General features: G+C 49.3%; 1 protein-coding gene across 5 annotated transcripts in view; it reads right to left on the bottom strand.

Annotated features, from left to right (window-relative positions):
• The window catches only part of DUS2 (dihydrouridine synthase 2), a 35,849-nt gene extending 19,638 nt beyond the window's left edge, over positions 1 to 16,211 (bottom strand). Inside the window, exons 1-7 of one of the 5 annotated variants that reach the window (XM_045293645.1) lie at positions 16,161 to 16,211; positions 15,548 to 15,722; positions 14,394 to 14,521; positions 10,259 to 10,401; positions 5,242 to 5,287; positions 1,015 to 1,106; positions 395 to 438 (exon numbers count right to left, since the gene is read on the bottom strand). In XM_045293645.1, the coding sequence (XP_045149580.1) occupies positions 395 to 438; positions 1,015 to 1,106; positions 5,242 to 5,287; positions 10,259 to 10,401; positions 14,394 to 14,439 (371 nt within the window). In that variant the 5' untranslated portion in view covers positions 14,440 to 14,521; positions 15,548 to 15,722; positions 16,161 to 16,211. Of the gene's footprint in view, positions 1 to 394; positions 439 to 1,014; positions 1,107 to 1,446; positions 1,571 to 5,241; positions 5,288 to 10,258; positions 10,402 to 13,352; positions 13,431 to 14,393; positions 14,522 to 15,547; positions 15,723 to 15,745; positions 16,088 to 16,160 lie in introns of those variants that run through there. The other 4 variants (XM_045293646.1, XM_045293648.1, XM_045293647.1 and 1 more) reach the window with 4 other exon arrangements.
• Positions 16,212 to 18,922: the final 2,711 nt, after the last annotated feature.

Raw genomic sequence — 18,922 nt, 5'->3', positions numbered from 1 at the left:
CACAGTTAAGTTGCAAAGTCAGTGCCAGCCCAGTCTACCTCCAAAGCCCATCTCCTTAAGCACTGGACAATCCTGCCTTCTTTCACTGAGAAAACACTAACTCTTACGGATAACCTCATGAGATTGAAACTGAACAGGCCTGAGTCACCGGAAAGGGAGCCTAATGGATAAACACTTAAAAAAAGGTGCCTTACAGAGGTTCTGAGAGATCTAGGCACAGTGGGTACACGAGTCCCAGACTAGCCCTTGAGAATGAAGCCACACACTCAGGACCCGGAGTCGGAGGTCATGAGCTGAAGGGTACCAAGAGCGGGTCCCCTCCAAAGTCACCGGTGACATCTGGCCTTTCAGCACAGAGGAGAGGCAGAGGTAGTCTCAGAGAGGACAAACTTACACCAGCCTGGCCACAGCAAGGGCTCGCTCTGCGTCTGAAGTCCCCTGGGAACACAAGAGGCTGCATCAAACATCACCCTGACACAGGTCCCCATGCACAAATGCACTCCTACACACACACACACACACACACATACACACACACACACACACCCCAGCAAGGAGAGTTCTACTGGTGTTCTCTTCAAGAGCCAGCACATTGGACTAGCCCTGAGGGCCCAGAAAATGTATTAATCCTGTAATTACTATCTGATCCCACCCCCTACCCCCCAAATCGGTTCATTATATAATTGTTCAACATACAGACAAGTCCAGAGAATTTCATCATGAACATTCATATCCCCACCATTGACTTCACACAATTACCATTCTGCTCTGTTCACAAAGCACCAAGCAATGTCCATAGCAGAGGGTCAGGCAAAAGAGATAAGAGGATGATGCCAGGGCCACCACACCCCTAGGACATACCCTAACTACTCTTGGAGGAAAAAGCCTAATTTGTTTCTAAAGAAAACATACACAGGTGGCAGAAAACCAAGCATCAAGATCTGAATAATAACCAGTGCCAGGGATTAAAAAAATAAATATGAATCGATGACTTCCACTCGTGGGCTCCCTTACCAACTGGAAGACCACCTGGTTCCGCTCTCTTGCACAGGTGCGGAAGACAACTCGGCCATCGGGGGCGACAAAGTCCACGGTGCTGAGCACCTCTGCAAAAACACAGACACAGGGCCACCCAATTAAGAAGCCAGTATGACTGCAGCACATGTCAACAGTATTCCCCCAGATACCCCCAGCAAGTTCCTGTGGGGGTGGCTGGTCCCACCCCCAGGCCAGGGCAAAGGCTCCAAGAGCTGCCTTACCCCCCTCAGGCCCTTCGAAGTTTACAAAGTGTTGTCCTCATTCCTCTTGAGTTGTGTTTCCCTGCCTCTGAAGTTCCCTCCCACCCAGCTGCAGGGCTGAGCTGAGAAGGTGGTGGTGGGAAAGAAGCCTCAGACCGTGCCCCTTCCCTCTTGGGGGCCGGGGAGACAGCTAGCGACCTCCACCTACCCCTCATGTTTACGTTTGCAGCCTGAAGCACTTTATGTTGTGTGTTTTACATTTTTTTTTGGTCTTGTCCTGTAAATTATTCTCCTTCTACTGCTTCCAATGGAATTAAAAGACTATTCAATGCCTAAAAAAAAAAAAAAAAAGAAGCCAGTCAACCTAGCCGAAGTCAGCGTCACCTTGAAGGGGGAAATGGACCCTAGAGAGGAAGTGTGCCTGTGGGAGGCTTCTCGGCGGGACGGTTTCCTTTCCAGGCAATGGCCAGATGGCTGCTTGTTTAAAGCTAAGCCTTCAACTGCACATTGGGGGGGCGATGGACTGTGTCCTCAGTGTTTAAATGTTGGAAGACAGAGCACATGCATCAAATGTTGTCTGTGTCTCCGATTCTGCCCACATCATCCGAGATGTCACTCTAGAGTTCAGCACAGGTCCCACTTCTGCATGACATTCCATGAGTGGAGTTAGCGATGCCCTCCCATGGACTGTTCATAACGAAGCTCGGTGATGGCTACTGCTGTTACTGTGTTCAGAGATGAAGAGAGGCTACACACATAAAGGCGACCCAAGGTGGCAGAAGGGGAAAAGTCCAAATTCAAAGGCAGTGTTGAGAGCCAAAGTAGACCTGTCATGAACATGAGTGCTTCCATAATGGAAGCTGACGCTATCCCGCAGCTGAACAGACTTAAAGAAACCTGCCATCGAGTTGATGCTGACTCATCGAGACCCTCTAGGACAGGGTAGAACTGCCCTTGTAGGTGGTTTCTGAGACGGTAATTCTTCACGGGAATGGAAAGCCTAGTCTTTCTCTGGTGGTTTCAAACTGGTGACTGTGGTTAGCAGTCTAATGTGTAATCATGACACTGCCAGGACTCCTCTACTGATGATTTTTTAATAGACCAGAAGAGGAGAAACAGGGCAGGGTAAAGGTGACAAGGTGGCGATGGTGGGGAAGGGAAACAGAAGTGAGGCCCTGCCAGCAGAGAAGAACCACAAAACAATGATGTGCCCACAGCACAGCTGGATGTATGACCGCATCATACTGGAGGTCCCTGAAGGCACTGGTGACATAAACCCTGGCTCACCCCTCTACAAGCACTGATGGAGGGAAAGGCCCAGGAGAAAAGGGAATGGCAGAGCATGTGTTAAGTGGACAGTGGTGATGGTATATCATGGTAATTGTAATTAATGTTGCTAAATTGTACATGTAAAAATAAGGGAAATAACAATGATCTATTATACATAGTTTGATGCAATAACATTTGAAAATACAGACAGCATGATCCCTTTGGTGGGTATAATATGTGTTGTTAGACACTGTGGGAAACAGAAAGATTTCTCCCAAGTTGCCTCCCCAAATTATGTCAAACTTAGCTTCTTGCTACATGTGGCAAATGACTACACTGGGAGGTCAGCAAAAGTAGGCCAGGGGTTATTCTCCCTAAGGGTTATCAGCCATCTAGAGCAAGCAGTCACCACTGTTATCCCACAACAAATAGGACCCACTCCCTTCTGATAAGAATAGTAGTTGACTTTCCTTGTAGGAGACCCCAGAGAGGTCAGGCCTGCCCAAGGGTGACCAAGGTTAGGCCACCATCATGAATCTAGGGTCTGCCCTTCTTGTTACATGTATACCTCTAGTCCCTCCCATTCCTATGTGCACACCCCCAGCTCATCCCCTTCCTGTCACACTTATGCCTATCATACATCCCCTTCCTATGGTGTGTATGCCTATTGTACTGCCCCTGTGACATGTGGTTAACTGTAATCACGCCCCCCCGCCCCCTAAGTAATGATAACCCTTGGTTAGTAATAAGGTGGAGCTCTCCTGCTCTTCTCCTGGGCTCTCCCAACGAGGACCACCAAGTGAGGCTGAGGTGAGCATGCTACCATGGGTCTGCCTCCATGACTTCACGCTCTCTTCTGTCTCTCACGCTCTCCATGACTGCACTGTAATCTTTACTCAGTGTCACAGTACAAAACATTTTCCTTCTACTTGACCCCTTGGTACCAGCTTCTCATTTTCCTCCCTCCCTCCCCCACAAGAACCCTTGATAATTTACCAATTATTATTTTTTCATGTTTTACACTGACAGATGTCTCCCTTTACCCACTTTTCTATTGTCCACCCCCCTGGGAGGGAGTTATATCTAGATCCTTGTGATCGGTTACCCCTTTCTCCCCCCACCTTACTGGTATTGCTACTCTCATTATTGGTCCTGAGGGGTTTATCTGTCTGTCCAGATACCTGGTCAGTGTCCAAATTTCCAAAGTGGTACTTTTCCATTAGCCTGCCTTTGTTGTATATTTACATTTTCTTTTTGTGTTATAAACCACAGTCCCTGCTGTACTTAAACCATAGGGTTGGGATGAGGATCAAAGAAGACAGAGTCCATGTAAGTGCTTTGCACACCGGAAGCCCTGTGCAAATGGAAGTGTTACGATGAATGTGGTTAAGCATGTACTTTTTTTGGATGAAGTTGATTCTGCTGTGATTGGGTTGTCATATTGTTTGAGGTTTTTGAAATGTATGTGGACTTGTGAAATCTTGATACAGGTTAACTGGAAGTTATAGTCCATTTGCCTTTCTTTTTTAATGGACAATTTCCAACATAGATACAAGTAAAGAGAATGGTTATTTTAAGTCCTACAAATCGATTTATCCTAACCTGCTGTCATTGCGTTAATTCTGACTCACAGAGACGCTATAGAAGAAGGTAAGGAAAAAAACCAAAAACCGGACCAGTGACAATTTGAAAATGATGATGGCAACAAATGTGCTTGACACAATGGACAGATGGATGGATGGATTGTGATAAGAGTTGCATGAGCCCCCAATAAAATGATTTAAAAAAAGAAGAATGATCAATTTTTAGGCAATGTGAGGATGTTACCTTGTGGTTGTTTGTTTTTCCTTTTGTTTTAAGAGTCCTTATCCTTTAGCACAATCACTCCCTGTAGTCAAATCTAATTCAACGGATAGCAATGCTACAGGATGGAAGAGAACAGCCCTGGAGGGTCTCCAAGGTGGGGGGCTTTACCAGAGCAAGACCCACATCTCTTTCTCCCACAGCAGGCTGGGGAGTTCAAACACTCTTTCCTTTAGGGGCCCTGTGCCTGCAGGGCTCCTTCTTAGCCATTGGGGCTGTGTAACTGCAGGTGAATGGATAGGATGACTGGGAACCAATTCATAATAATCAGTGTGGAGTAGGTGGGAGTTTAGTTGAACCGAGATTGGCCAGGGGCTAACCATGTAGAAAGCAGCTGATAAGTAGAGTAGGGGGAGAAATAACACATTCATCGTAACACTTCCATTTGCACAGGGCTTCCGGTGTGCAAAGCACTTACATGGACTCTGTCTTCTTTGAGCCTCATCCCAACCCTATGGTTTAAGTACAGCAGGGACTGTGGTTGTTCTCATTTTGCAGGTGAAAGAAAGGAGGCAGAGAGAGGTCACATAACTTTCACAAAGTCACATGGTCAGTCAGCAGCAGAGCCAGGGCCAATGCCAGAGCCATCCGGAGTCCAAGGCCCCAAGGAGCTCTCTGCCATGTTACGTGGTGGCAAGGCTATGAAAGGGAGGTTTTCTTTGCCTGGCTCACATCTGGCTTTCTGTCACACTCCAGAAAGCAGTGACTGCCCTCAAGGGAGCATGTGATCCATAAAAGCACACAATGCAATGAGGAAGGAAGTTTTCTAGTAGGACACCGTCATTCTTGGATCTGGGCCTGGCCACAAGGATGGCTACTTGGGCCTGGCCGGCGGCGGCACACCCAATCCCAGGGCCACAGCTGCACTCACCATTGACAACTCTCTTGCATTTAAGCATCTTGAGGTCGATCAGCTCCTGGGGAGGAATCAGAGGGCACTAGTCAGAGCTGGGCACAGAGGAGACCTGCACTGCACACTCAGTGCAGTGGGACTGTCACCTTACTCCCTCATCTGGGTAAATACACACTCCAGATACTTCTGGGGCGACTCACACTGAATATCTGATGACCTCAGGGCCCAAGCAAAGAAACAAACAAATAACTATCAACAAACAGTTTGTACACATGGTTGATATCCAAGCCCCAAGAGCTAGCTAGCATGGAGTCCTAAGGGACAGGCAGGGCCCACTGCAGACCACCTGTTGCCGGTGGTCTTAGTTGCAGGGGCAGGTCAAAAGGCAGACGGATATTTAGAAGTGTGCATGCTGCTAACCAAGACACAGCCTTGGGCCACTGTTCACCTGCAGCAACAGTGGAAAGGGGGTCAAGAACAGAAAGAAGATATGGAATGCGCATCTAATTGCCTCTATGAATAGCTGCCTCCTTTGCAATGAGACCGGGAGACCTGGATGGTGCCTGGCTACAGTCACTGAACATTTTGAACAATGATTCCACAGGATAATCTTGATCACAAAAGGGAAAATGTAGCACAGAATTTTTAATTCTTCCAGGCTCTAGGCTTTCTGGCACCAAGGAGATTCCATGAATCACTGACACTAGTATCCTGAGATCATCTGTAAAGCTTACACAAAAAATGCCCTGCTGAAGTCCTCTTAAAACCAAACAGTAGGCTGGCAGAACTAGTAAAAGGAGTCTGCCTGTGCTCTTTCCAGAACTATCACCATCGGTCAAATTGACAACAGCACTGGGAAGACTGGACTGAAAGTCTGGAGGGCAGAGAATGTATGTCCATGGGGAGGAGCAACAGAAAGGGAGAGTGCGGATGTTACACCGTTCTGGAAAGATGCAACCAACACCGCTGAATTGGAGCCGTTGGAACTGGTGAGTTTTATTGTATACGATTGCAACACCAACAAAATTAGCATAATTTAAGGAGAGGGTGAAAAAGATAGATACCAAAAATAAGACCTTCTTACAGTTTTACCTCTCACTGAAATATAAGGCATCCCCTGAAAATAAGACCTCCCCGATAAGAAGGCCCCCTGATGCTACCATAACTCTGGACTCTGGACCATAGCGGCAGGTGCCACCGCACAGCTCACTGTTGGCTGCAGCGCAGCCAGAGCAGACAGGAAGTGTGAATATATATACCATAGATTATGAGTAAATGTACCACAGATTGTTGTACATGGAAATAATGGTCGTAACAAGAAATTCTTGATGCTGTAGGATTCAGTTTGTCTGGTTATGCTGGTTTGTGATGACAACTACTATCGTACCGAATACAGGTAATAAATTTCCTTTTTTGTTGTTCAACAATAAATGTGTACTGTATTCTTCTTCATGGAAAAATAAGATATCCCCTGAAAATAAGACCAAGCGCATCTTTGGGAGCAAAAATTAATATAAGACATTGTCTTATTTTCAGGGAAACAGGGTAGATAGGTAAAAGACTGCTCACTTATGGAAGAGCCTAAAATTAAAAATACTGACATCCTGAAATGCTAATGAGGATGGGGACCAATAGAAGCTCTTATTCATTGCTACAAGAAATACAAAAATGTACAATTAATTTGGAAGACAGTGTGGGAGCTCCTTACACACCAAGCTAATGAAGAGAGATGAAACTGCACAAAGGGGATCACAGCACCACCACCATGGACTGGCTGGGAGCTATTCTGGATGACCACAAGAGGCAACACTTATGCCTTCAGGGCAAGTGCCAGCCCTGTGAGGGCAGGCATCTTCCAGGGCTTCCAGAAGGGCTCCCAAGACATACTTCTCTGCAGAGACATAGCCTCTCGCGGCCTGGATAGCACCCATGTGGAGCTGGTTGTCAATTTTGATTTCCCCTTCACCCTGAAAGATTACATCCAGAGGGCAGGGAGGGTGGGCCGTGTGGGGAGCGGGGTGCCAGGCGTTGTCGTCAGCTTTGTAACGCATCCTTGGGATGTGAGTCTGGTCCAGAAAAGTGAACTGGCAGCTCGCCGGAGAAAGCTTCCGGGCCTAGTCTCTGGAGTAGGGAGCGGGGGCAGTTCTACTCTGTCCTATAAGGTCACTAGGAGTCAGAATCGACTTGATCGTGAGCTTGTTCTTGGTTTTTGAATACTAATTACACAATACCAATTTCCACAGGGGAAGAGTTTAGTGAACTCTGGGAAGGAAGAATCTGAGCCCAAACTACTTACAGGACAAGGGCTCGTTCAGTTAATGTTCTCATTTGTAACTAAGGTGGGGGCCTTTGGTTGTTCTGGCTTCCATGAAGAACTCACTGAAATTCCTAGAGGAGGCAAATGCATGGATACATTTACTTGTGGTTACCAGGGGGCAATGGGAGTTTTCCTGAAGGGGGACTGAGTGCTCTCTTTAGAGAGCATAAAATCACTGGAAAGAGAGAGTGCTGATGGTGACGACATGGGGAATGGAACTGACGTCATTGAAATGCACATTTAAAAATGGTGAAAATGGCAAATGTTACATTCTATCAATTCTATCTTAATACTTTAAAAAATGAACAAGAAGGGAGAGGGGACGATCTTGGCCACTCTTGGTGGGCTCTCTCTGGGCAGAAAATGACAGGCAGCTGCTGCAGTAGTGTGGCTCGCTGTCACTTTGCGTCCCAGGCTCTGCCTTTGCCCCGTCTTTCACTGACTGAGGAAGGAGGAGGAGGAGGATTAAAGTGTTTTGTGAAACCCACTGCCATCTTGGCGATTCTGCCTCATGGCGACTTTGACTGCGCGGCAAGTGAGTTGGTTTTGTTTTGGTGTTTTCAGTAGACCTCATGCAGGTGGTAGAACATGAGCGAGATCTCCCCACCATGTAACATGATGCCAGGTGCCAGTCTGAGCTCCAGCCAGGACCTCCACTTTGACTGCAGAGACACAACGGTCCCATTGTCACAAGATCCCCTCGGGTTACCCTTACATAGGCACTCTCACTACATAGCTCACGCCCCACCCCCAACCCCCACCCTCAGGCCATTTCCACTCCAGGGGATAGAAATATCAAAAAAACGTTGAGTGGAATCTTTTCAATTTCTCACAACCACGAGGGGAACTTACAGGATTGGGGGTTGGAAGTGAGAGAGGGCACCCAACTAATTCTAGTCCATTCCCAATTGAGAGCCACCATTCCCACTCACTACTCATCTCAGCGACTCCTGTGACTCTGTCTTTTCTAATGGACGCTTTTTAAACCTGGCTCTGAAACCCTGATGTTCTCTAGTGCAGAAGGCAAGTTTATCCCTGGCTCACTAGCTACCAGCTACCACCACCAGAAACTCCCACGGCTACCTCAGTCAACTTCACCGGGCTGAGTTCATTCATTCAAGCACTGAGTATATAGGAACTTGAGCAGAGAGCCAGTGCAATGACCCGATGCCACCACGTGCATTCACCCACGGAGTTGCGGGATGCCTCTGCTCTCCTCAGGCTCCTAGCCCCTATCAGGTGTGGTGCAGTGAATTACTAAGTACAGGCTTTTTAGACATGCACAACCTGGGAACGAGCACATATTGACTGAGTGGGATTATGCAAGTAAGGTATACAGAACCCTAACAAGAGATTGGTCAGTGTTGTCATCCTGGTAGGCTTAAAGAGAGCCGATTTCAGAAGCAAGAGGGGAACCTGACTACCATCAAAAAAGATAGCTGAGAGGAGGCAGAATCTGTTGGATCCAGGGTCCCTGTGCTAAGGACCTCCTAGACCCAGGAGACAGAGACAGCTGTCAACAATGGGAAAAGTTTGAGACAGAAGCAGTAGCAGAGAAATAGCAGAAACAAAACCAAGAGATGGGCATGAGATAACAGAACAGGGTTCCTGGGTGCATAGTGAGAGCTGAGCACCTGAGAGCATCAGGGCAGGAAGCTTCTGGGCAGAGTCGGGAGGCTCCAGGCACTTATTGGAAGAGCTGAAGAGCTCTGTAACACTTGACTGAGCAGGGCCATGGCCAGGCCAAGGGGCTGAGATGAGCCTTGCACAGAGAAGAGGAAGCCTCTTGCACTGAAGAAGGGAGACTGCTCACATGCTTCCTGAAGTTGGTGCCAAGCTGAAGCCTACTCCTCCTGATCCTGAGTTAAAACATGTTACTCCCAGAGATAGTTAAATTTATTGTGCCAACCTGGCCGATAAACACATGGGGTTACTTGAAGGGTCTCTTGCTTTCTGATGGTCAGATTAGAGTGCAGCTGCCTTAGGGTGCAGCTGCCTTAGCTTCAGCTTGCAAGGCTCACTTCCTGCGAGACATCCCTGAGGAGAAGCCACATGGACCTACCCTGATGCAGCCCTAGGTGCTAGAGCAGCTGTGTGGAGACCCCTGCCAGTGCTAAGATGTTTACACATTCACTGATTCAGCTTTCCTCCTGCAGTCAGCATCACTGCATGTGTTTTGTGAGATGGAGGAGGACTTTGTACATCGGTGTCAGACATATGCGCTAATGTTGGACTTATGGGCTTGGGCAGCACTGGGTTGGGATGCTTTCTTAATCTACACTTACCCTTTATATAAAACTCTTATACATATGAGTTTCTGTGGATTTGTTTCTCTAATGTACCCAGACTAACATATTCCCTAATGAACTGAGATATATGTGGCCATGGAAATGAGTCTCCCACCCTAGTGGAGGAGAGCTGTGGGAGGGACGGCTGATGTCAGAACCAGGAAAAGGCTGGTGGGTAGAGGTTGAACTTAACCTCACCAGGGTTGATGGTGGGCTGATGGGGATTCCTCCTTCTCAAGTTAGAGGTCATTCTCTGACAACCCTGTGCCATCTTACAAGTTGACTCACAGAACTCCTGCAAGGAGGGCTCCTCTTGCTTTCCATTGGCACGTCCTGCATCCCCACCCCCGCCCAACTCCTGCCCACACCCACACACAAAGGAGGAGGCTGTCCTTGGGAAAACTGCCCAGGAAACTTGGGAGCCCCTTACCTCACAGTAAACGATATCTGCTCCATAATCCAGGGCGAGCAGCCGCATTGGAAGCGTCCCTACCCGAACCATGGGGGCCAAGACGAGCTTGTTGTGGTAGCACAGAGAGAGGCTGTTCACAAGCATGCCTCCTCTGCGACAGCCTGAGGAAGGGAACACAAGGGTTAGAAGCCCACCCGAGCGAGGCTCCCATTCAGCAGTTCCCATAGCTACAACTCAGTGACACGGGCTATTCTCCTTCTGGGTTATACAACCGTCCCCACTGGCCTTTTCCAAATTGCTCTTCCCTCTTCAACACAAATTCACTGCCCACAAGAGTTCCTATCTAATCCTGGTTTGAAGTTTTCAAAATTAGCACACCACCCCGGGTTCATCCGTCCTCCACGGCTCCAGGAAAGAATTTAAAGTTCTGTTCTGCGGTTCTCCTTTGTGATTTGGGCTCTTCCAAGTCGTCTGTGATCAAAGTGTTCAATCATGGTAGCTGAGCACCCTCCAATTCTTCTAGTCTCAGGACCAAGGAGGCAGTTGTTCATGCAGGCAACGAGCCACACATCTGGTCTCTCCCTACAGCTGATGCCCCTCCTTCCATTGTCCCCAGTAATTAGAGACAAATTGCTGAGCCGTGGCTAATACTTACAAGCCTTTAAAACCCCATGCAATGAACTAAAAAAAAAAACACCCCCAAATTCATTGCCATTGATGGAGTTGATTCTGATTCATAGTGACCCTATAGCATAGGGTAGAACTGCCCTTGTGAGTTTCAGAGGCTGAACGAAAGCCCCATCTTTCTCCCAAGAAGCAACCAGTGGTTTTGAACTGCTGACCTTGCAATTAGCAGCCCAACAAGTAATCAATAGGCCACCAGGGCTCCTGTGCAATGATATAGGTGGGAGGGGGGGAGCACTAAATGAGTTATTAGGTCAATGACCAGGGCTGTCCATGAAACCATACCCTAAATCTCCAAGTCAAGAAACCAAATTGCATCAATGTTTAGTGATCTGTAAGCAGGCTAGGCAGCTCCTAATTTTATTATTGTTATTGTTATAACTTTTGCCAATTCAACTTTTTAACTATGACACTAATTTCAATAATTGGCTGTGCAACCCTACCCTTAATTCATGAGACTTTTCCATCACCTTTAACTCCCCTTTTCTCCTTTTATCTGTCCCTGGTAATCACTAACAGGTCACTATTCATTTGCCGGTTTTTGGGTTTTTTTGGATGAATGGTGTGAAGCTTTATAGAGCAGATCAGCAGTTTCACATTCAACAATTCAAACATACCTTGTTTCACCTCACTGACCACACAACCTTATGCCACTCACTCCATGGATTCTGTTTCTCAGCCTTTTTCTTTCCTAACCCTACTCAACTTCGCCCTGGGGTAAATGCAGCTTTTTGATCTCGCACAGTCAGCTATTCTGAGGTGCAGACACCTCAGTTTGTTGCTGTGTCCCTTGTGCACACTCGCTATCCCCACTTGGAGTGACCGTCTCAGACAGAGGATAACCACCCCGGTGGGTTTCTGAAGCTGCAAATCTTCACTGAAGAAAGCCTTCTATGGAGTGGCTGGTGGGTTTGAACTGGCAACATAGCGGTTAGTGGCCCACTTAACCCACTATACCAAAAGGTCTCCTTTGTTCCCCTTATAAGCCTATCTATTGATTAGCTGGAAATGGAGCCATGGGGTGAGTTCAGTCCCAGGCCTAAAGAGTGATAAGGGTCACAGTGGCAAGGATCCCACCAGGCTGTATCCAACCTCCAGTAAACGTGGTCTATTTTATGACTTTCAGTTTTCTTCAATAGTTATCCTACCTCCCACTTTAAACATGTGAGTAAAAGCTCAAAAAGGCATATTTCACTTCTATGAAAAAAACGGGTGATATAATCATATCAAAGTAACGATCCTGGTCTCTGTAATCAGGACAGGCCTGCATTTGAAGCCCAGCTCTGCCCGCTGGGCAGATGAATCCAGCCAACCCTGAGCTTCTCCCTCTGTGATATGAGGCTCCACCAGAATCTAGGCAGGGGTCCTCAAACTAAGGCCCGCAGGCCACATGCGGCCTGCCGAGGACATTTATCCGGACCGCCAGGTGTTTTTGCCCCGTTTGTTTTTTTACTTCAAAATAAGTTATGTGCAGCGTGCATAGGAGTTTGTTCAGAGTTTTTTAGACTATAGTCCAGCCCTCCAACGGGTCTGAGGGACAGTGAACTAGCCCCCTGTTTAAAAAGTTTGTTGGGTTTTTTTAGACTATAGTCCGGCCCTCCAACGGGTCCGAGGGACAGTGAACTGGCCCCCTGTTTAAAAAGTTTGAGGACCCCTGCTGTAAGGAATAAACCTGAGGGTGCAAGTAAAGACTTTGTACAACAGTGTATCAACCTCAGTAGGAGAAGAATAAGCATTAGCAGATAAACACCAGTAGCCGGGCTTTTCCACCTTCTACATGCTCTCAGTCTACTGCAATACCAACACACGTCTGTGAGCTCTTTCACTGCCAAGGCCGAGGGCAAGGTGTCCAAGGCAAAGCTACAGAAACTGCTATGCTCTCAACTTCAAAGAGCTTTTTGGGCTCCGCCGCTGCCATCCTCTCTCCACAGAACCTTGGCAATAACCTCTCAACTAGTCTTTCTCCTTCTAGGCTCATCTCTTGCAGGCCATGCTCCTTCCAAAACTCAGAGGGAACCTTCAAACCCAAACTAGAACGTGGCATTTACATCCTTAGAAGCCTTCCCCACTGCCCCTCGAAGTCCATATCCCCTAACATCCCTAATAGGGTCTGGCCTCGCCTTCCCTAAAAGCCTCATCTGACATCACTTGCTGCCTGCCTTTTAAGCCCACCCCCACCTCCACTCCTCTACGATTTAGCCAATCTGAAGGAGTTATAGTTTCCCCCAAATTAGCCTGATCTCCAGTCTAAATCACCTGCTCCTGCCTAGAAACCACATCTCTACTCCTAGGCCTGGCTGACTCCTACTTGCTTTTAGGGACTCGGTACACACGTCACCTCCTCCAAGAAGCCTTCCTCAATCTACCTTTCCCAAACACCAGGGAGGGCTCCTCCTCCAAGCTCCTCCTCTCCTGGCACAGAACATACTCGTGTATCCAGCCATCTGTCGGTCTCTTCCACTGGAGGGGAGGACCAGCACTGGGTCTTGCTCATCACCACAGCGTACACAGTCTGGCATAAGCTAGGAGCTCAGCGCATGTTGAAAGAAAGAGGAACAGAGCAGGAGCACATACACCAGTGGTTCTCAACCTCCCTAAGGCCGCAACCCTTTCATACAGTTCCTCATGTGGTGGTGACCCCCAAACATAACATTATTTTCGTTGCTATTTCATCACTGTCATTTTGCTACTGTTATGAATCACCGGACGGGCGACCCCTAAGGGTCATTTGCCCCCCAAAGAGGTCTCGACCCACAGGTTGATAACTGCTGACATCCATGGACATCCATGTTCATTGCAGCACGCTTCACAACAGCAAGAACATGGAAACATCAGTGGCCACCGGTGAAAGAAGGGCAAAAGATATTTTGGTACAGACACACAGTGGTCCATGCACACTGGGAAATGGTGTAGAATAATACACTGTGGAACACCTCACGTTATGGATGGGTTTGGAGGGCAACAGGCTGAGTGCAGTGAGTCGATCACAAAAGGGCAGGTACTGAAGGAGACCACTGCTATAAAATAAAATTTAAAAATAAATGTAGTTAATTAATTTACATTAATTTAGTTATATTTTAAAATGTTAAGTCAAGAAAAAGTTTTCCTGCAGAAAGAAATACACTTTGAAGTGACTGGGAAGTAAAAGGCTAGAAGGAGGACTTGGATGAAGGGTAAGATCAGACCTCACAAGACGGAGGCAGACCAAACCCAGGACACATGGCAGAGCACAGGGGGCTTGGTAAGTTGCTGATTGCAAACACGATGATCTGACTGGTAAGCCCCCCTAATTCACAATCAAAAATGTTTCCAAATAAAAGACAGAAAAGGGGCAAATGGCCACGAGAGCTACAGTCCGGGTCATACTTCAGCCACCTAGGAACTCGGTCGCAGGCACAGGGCAATGACATGACCCTACCCTGGGTTCGCTTAGACAGCTGATGAATTAGCACTCAACTGCCCTGCTTACCTAGTGGAGGGCTACAAGCCCCAGGTCCAACTTGCATGGGAGCCATCGCTTGAGTGAATGAGATGTAGAACAGGCGGCAGCAGTGGCCAAAGTGGGGGCCAGATTCTGGACAATGATTAGCAGGTCATCTGCGGGCAGTGGGGATCCGTGGATAGTTTTTTAGTCAAGAGGTGGTACAGCCGGGACGGTGCGATAGGAACATCCCTCGGGCAGCAGACAACAGACTGGGGAGTGAGAGGCAAGGAGGCAGGGAGCCAAGATAGAAAGATGGGGAAAGGGCTGAGGCCAACAATGACAAAGGCTGAGCGCAGGTTGACGACAGGAGACAGCTGACTGTTGCAAATGAGAAGGGCCAGGGCTGGACCACAGTCCTGTTGCAAGTAGGAAAACAGAGCATCATGAAGGACCACTCATGACCACCTTTCATTTCTGCAAAGTCCTACAATTTCCAAAGGGCTTCATTTAGAACGGAGGTTGTGGTGGTGAGATTTGGGGAAATCTGTGTGGATGCGTCGATACCAGTGATGCCTCCTTTGGGGTGTGGCCTTTTCATAAGAGTAACAGGGAGAATCTCTCTTTCTCTCTCTCTTGCCCGTTGCCTTACTTGGATTTGGTGTCTCTTTCCAGGGTGTCTCTCTCCTGGGGGCCATCATTCAAGGGAACAAGTGGAGCCCCACCATGCTCCCAAAGATGTTGGATCCATGGGCCTTTTTGCTCAGTAGCCTGTGATTCATTGCTTCCTGCTTCACCTACTGAGTCATTGGCCTGTAGCTACTCGAGTCAGACGAGGGCTCCAGCTAGAATCAGGCCCAGGGACTAGAGCTGGACTGAGGCGGGATGCCTTCTTGACATATAAAGTTCTTTATAATACGTATCGACGTGTCACTGGTTTTTGCTTCCTCAGACAACCTGCTGATACACTTACGTCAGTAATAACGGTGGTCAGAAGGAAAAGAGCTATTTTCTTGTGCTTTCAGTACCATCTGATGGAGTGGTGGGAAGAATCCTGGGGCCGCGGGTAGGCTCAGGCAGGTGCCAACCTCTAAATGATTCGCAGGTCCTCACATTGTAAGGACGCAAGTACAAGGAGAAAGTGGCCCTAAACGACCACCCCACCCCACATACTTGGACAAAAACCAGTGCAAAATACATACCTCTGTCTTATTCTTTTCTGAGAATGCCGTCACTATCTCCGTGCAGGCTTGATGCAAAGAAATTCTTTGTTTTCCAGCTGAACCGCAGGAGTCGCTGGATGAAAACTGATGAAGCCAGCCTGTCAGGTCAGACATCCAAGCAGTCCTTTAGTTTAGGAACATGGAGACCTGAATTCTTAGAATCATAAAATAACAAACCTTAGCGACGGGGTATCCTTTAGACCAACTGCAGTCAGTCATATCACCAGCCAGTGGCCATCAGCCTGTTCAGGAACCTTTCAGGGGCTCTGACAGCTCTAGGCAATGGCTCCCCACTTCACAGGTGAACTCTACCTTCCTGACGTTTGTAAGGCAGCAGGCTTGACTACTCATTCAGTCCACCAATAAAAATTTTCATTCGCCATCAGGAGGAAATCCCTAGAGAAATCACTGTCGCAACTTTGAAGTGCTGGGGGAGAGGGGCACCCCGTCACAGGGACGTGCGGGCAGTCAGGGAAGCACGGGCCCCAGACAGCCAGAAGCCCCCCCAGCCACGGGCCCTACTTCCATTGCGCACTCTGCCCCAAGGGCCCCCGAACTGGGAGGTCGCCACCCGGGATGGCACAAGACACACCTCGTCGCGACTGAACTCCGCCAGGACCGTCCCTTCCCACAGCGCGCCAGCCTCTCGCGCCTCGCTGTGCGAGCCACCGTACGTCACGCCGCGGCGCGCGTGACGTCATCCGCGCGCGCCGCTCCCTCCCCGAGAGCTCCGGCGCGCCGCGAGCTGCTCTTTCGACGCCGCCGGTCGAGTTGCTCTTGAGCTCCAACTGATGCTCCGCGCGCCCCAGGCGACGGTGCCGGTGGTGCGCATCCCCCGGGCTCTAAACGGCGACGGGAGCAGCGGCAGAGCCCTCCGTTACCTGGTCCGTTACAGGTGTGGGCTCAGCTACCGGAGTGGAGCCAACGGACGCACCTCCCGCGGCGCTGTGGGGACCGCGCTGCGAAACCGCTCGTCTAAGGACCGCTTCGTAAACCCGGGCCGCCAGCTTCCCGTGCTGCGCGCACTGCCGGAGCCTGCGCCCGAAGGCCTTCGACCCAGCCCGCTGTTACGTCGTGGCACCCACATCTTTTGCACGGCGGCAACTGGCAGTTGCCCAGCTACCGCCTCTCGCACTTGGCCCGCCGCAGCCTCCACTCTGGCCTCATCCCTGCTCCCTGGGGCCAATCCTCGTGCCTTCCCGAAAATTGGCGGAGCTGGTGTAAGCCGTGGCCTCGCCATTGGGCAGCACCCTGGGCCTGCAGGTCCGGGAATTGGGGCTGGCGGTGGCGCGGAACATGGCATTAGAGCCCAGCGGACTTAAAAGATGCCTTCAACCCCAAAGCTCAGCTGATGCTGGTGGGAGCCACTTTTCCTGAAGGGACAGGCCAGACGCCATCACCACCAGCTCCAGGCTCCACTGTATCATGCCTCAGGTCAGACAGACATTTATGAGACTCAAGGGAGCAGAGAAGGTGACTGAGTTAGTGCAGATCCTCAAGCAACATGACAAAGCCACTCAGGCCCTTCCGGAGCTGTCCTGGTGTCCAGTAATAGCTCCACCACTGTGAACTGGCTGGGATATATTCTGGATGACCACAATATCCTGCACTTAACGGCTGCAGGGACAAATGCCAACCTCCCTGAGTGCAGGCATCTTCCGATGCTTCCAGAAGGGCTCCCAAGACATACTTCTCTGCACAGACATAGCCTCTCGCGGCCTGGATAGCACCCATGTAGAACTGGTTGTCAATTATGATTTTCCCCCTCTTGTTGTAAGACTACATGCACAGGGCAGGGAGGGTGGGCCGGGGTTTTTAACACATCCATGGGAATGTGAGTTTGGTCCAGAAAGTTGAGCTGGTGGCTCGCCAGAAGTCTTCCAGGAGTTTCTCCCGAGCAAGCCTGATGGAAGCTAAGGGTCTCCCTGTGTCCTGGGTGGGTGAGCTCACTTGTCAGTGGGAGATGCTGGCTTGCGCTGTCAGCTTCCTGAGGCCTGTTGAGCTGCTGTCTGCCCAGCAGGACACGCAGCTGCTGGTACGATTGTAGGAGGAGCCACAGAGCCTGGCTGTTTGTGGTCTCACGTATCAGGTGAAGAATGATGTGAAATTTGGCATTGCGTAATATGAGGAATAACATGAGTCTCTCACGAGTTACCCAATACCAGTTACCATGAGGGCAGAACTTTGGGAAGGTAGCACAGCATGTGTACCCCTAGGCCTGGCATCTATCAAGAGAGATTTTGTACACCCTCACCAGGCTGCCCCCATCCCTTTTGGGTTTGCCCACTCCGACTTAAAACTTCTCCAAAAGTAGTAACAACATTCTGGGATACCTTCAGGGGCCCCCAGTTACCTTCTTACTACTGACAGTGAGACATCATTCCTGGGAAAGTTAGGCTTTCGTCTTTATCAAGCTACTTTCCCCCGGTGGGCTGCAAAATGTCTCTATTAACACCCTTTCCTGATTGGCCTCACAGGCAAAGCTGAGGACATTTTTGTTGGCAAGGACACAGAGCCATTTGAGGAAAAGATTGAGGGGGCCTGGCCACAAGCATTTTGGGGTGGTACTGTCATTCCCTGGGAATGGAGACTCGATTTCCAATTCGGCCATTGCCACAGGCTGCCCCAGGAGCTCTATGATAGCCAGGATCCCCGAGAGGTAGTGGGCCCAGACCTTTCAATGTCAGGTGCTTCAGAGGGCTTCATCCAGAAATGGAAGACTTGTCAATCATCTGAGTGCAAACTACTGGTCTGCTTTTTTCCTGGCATCGGTGGTTCCCACTTATCTTCCTATACCGTGTCACTATGTGTCACTACCATGTCGTTTACCAAGGGCATAGAGAAACCCCAGTAGGCTGGCATGGGGAGACATACTGCCTGGTTGCCAGCTACCAGTGCTATGGAGATGCACCTGTGGCCACCCCATTAAAAGTGGAAGCAGAGAAGCCAACTCCCAGCCTGGCTCTGGAGAGACACCTACTTCCATCCAAATCAGACAGATTCCAGCTGTCTCTTAAAATTTAGCATTCACAGCCAAATGACAGGAGGCTAGCCATCTCCCAAACTCTTGTTGGCTTCCCAGCGTTTGTGGAATTCCCAGGGAGGGGGGTGGAGGAGCCTGCAGCTCATCTCAATAGTAGGCAGCTTGAGCTCTCAAGGGACACTACCTCCAACAAAATTACAGAAGTGAGCACCACCCCAAAATTCGATGCTAGCAGTCTACTGGCAGGCGGCCGACCCTCACAAAACCTCCCTGCCTTAACCGCACTGAAGCATTCTTCCAGGACTGCCACTCCCCACAACAGGAGGTGAAAGAGCCATTCTCCCTTAGCCTTCCCTAGCTGGGAACATCCC

The sequence above is a fragment of the Echinops telfairi genome, unplaced genomic scaffold (assembly GCF_000313985.2).
Source record: "Echinops telfairi isolate 266 unplaced genomic scaffold, ASM31398v2 ScPeMD7_2291;HRSCAF=2852, whole genome shotgun sequence".
NCBI lineage: Eukaryota > Metazoa > Chordata > Mammalia > Afrosoricida > Tenrecidae > Echinops > Echinops telfairi.
Note: the sequence above shows the minus strand (reverse complement) of the source record. Positions and strands in the feature narration are given on the sequence as shown.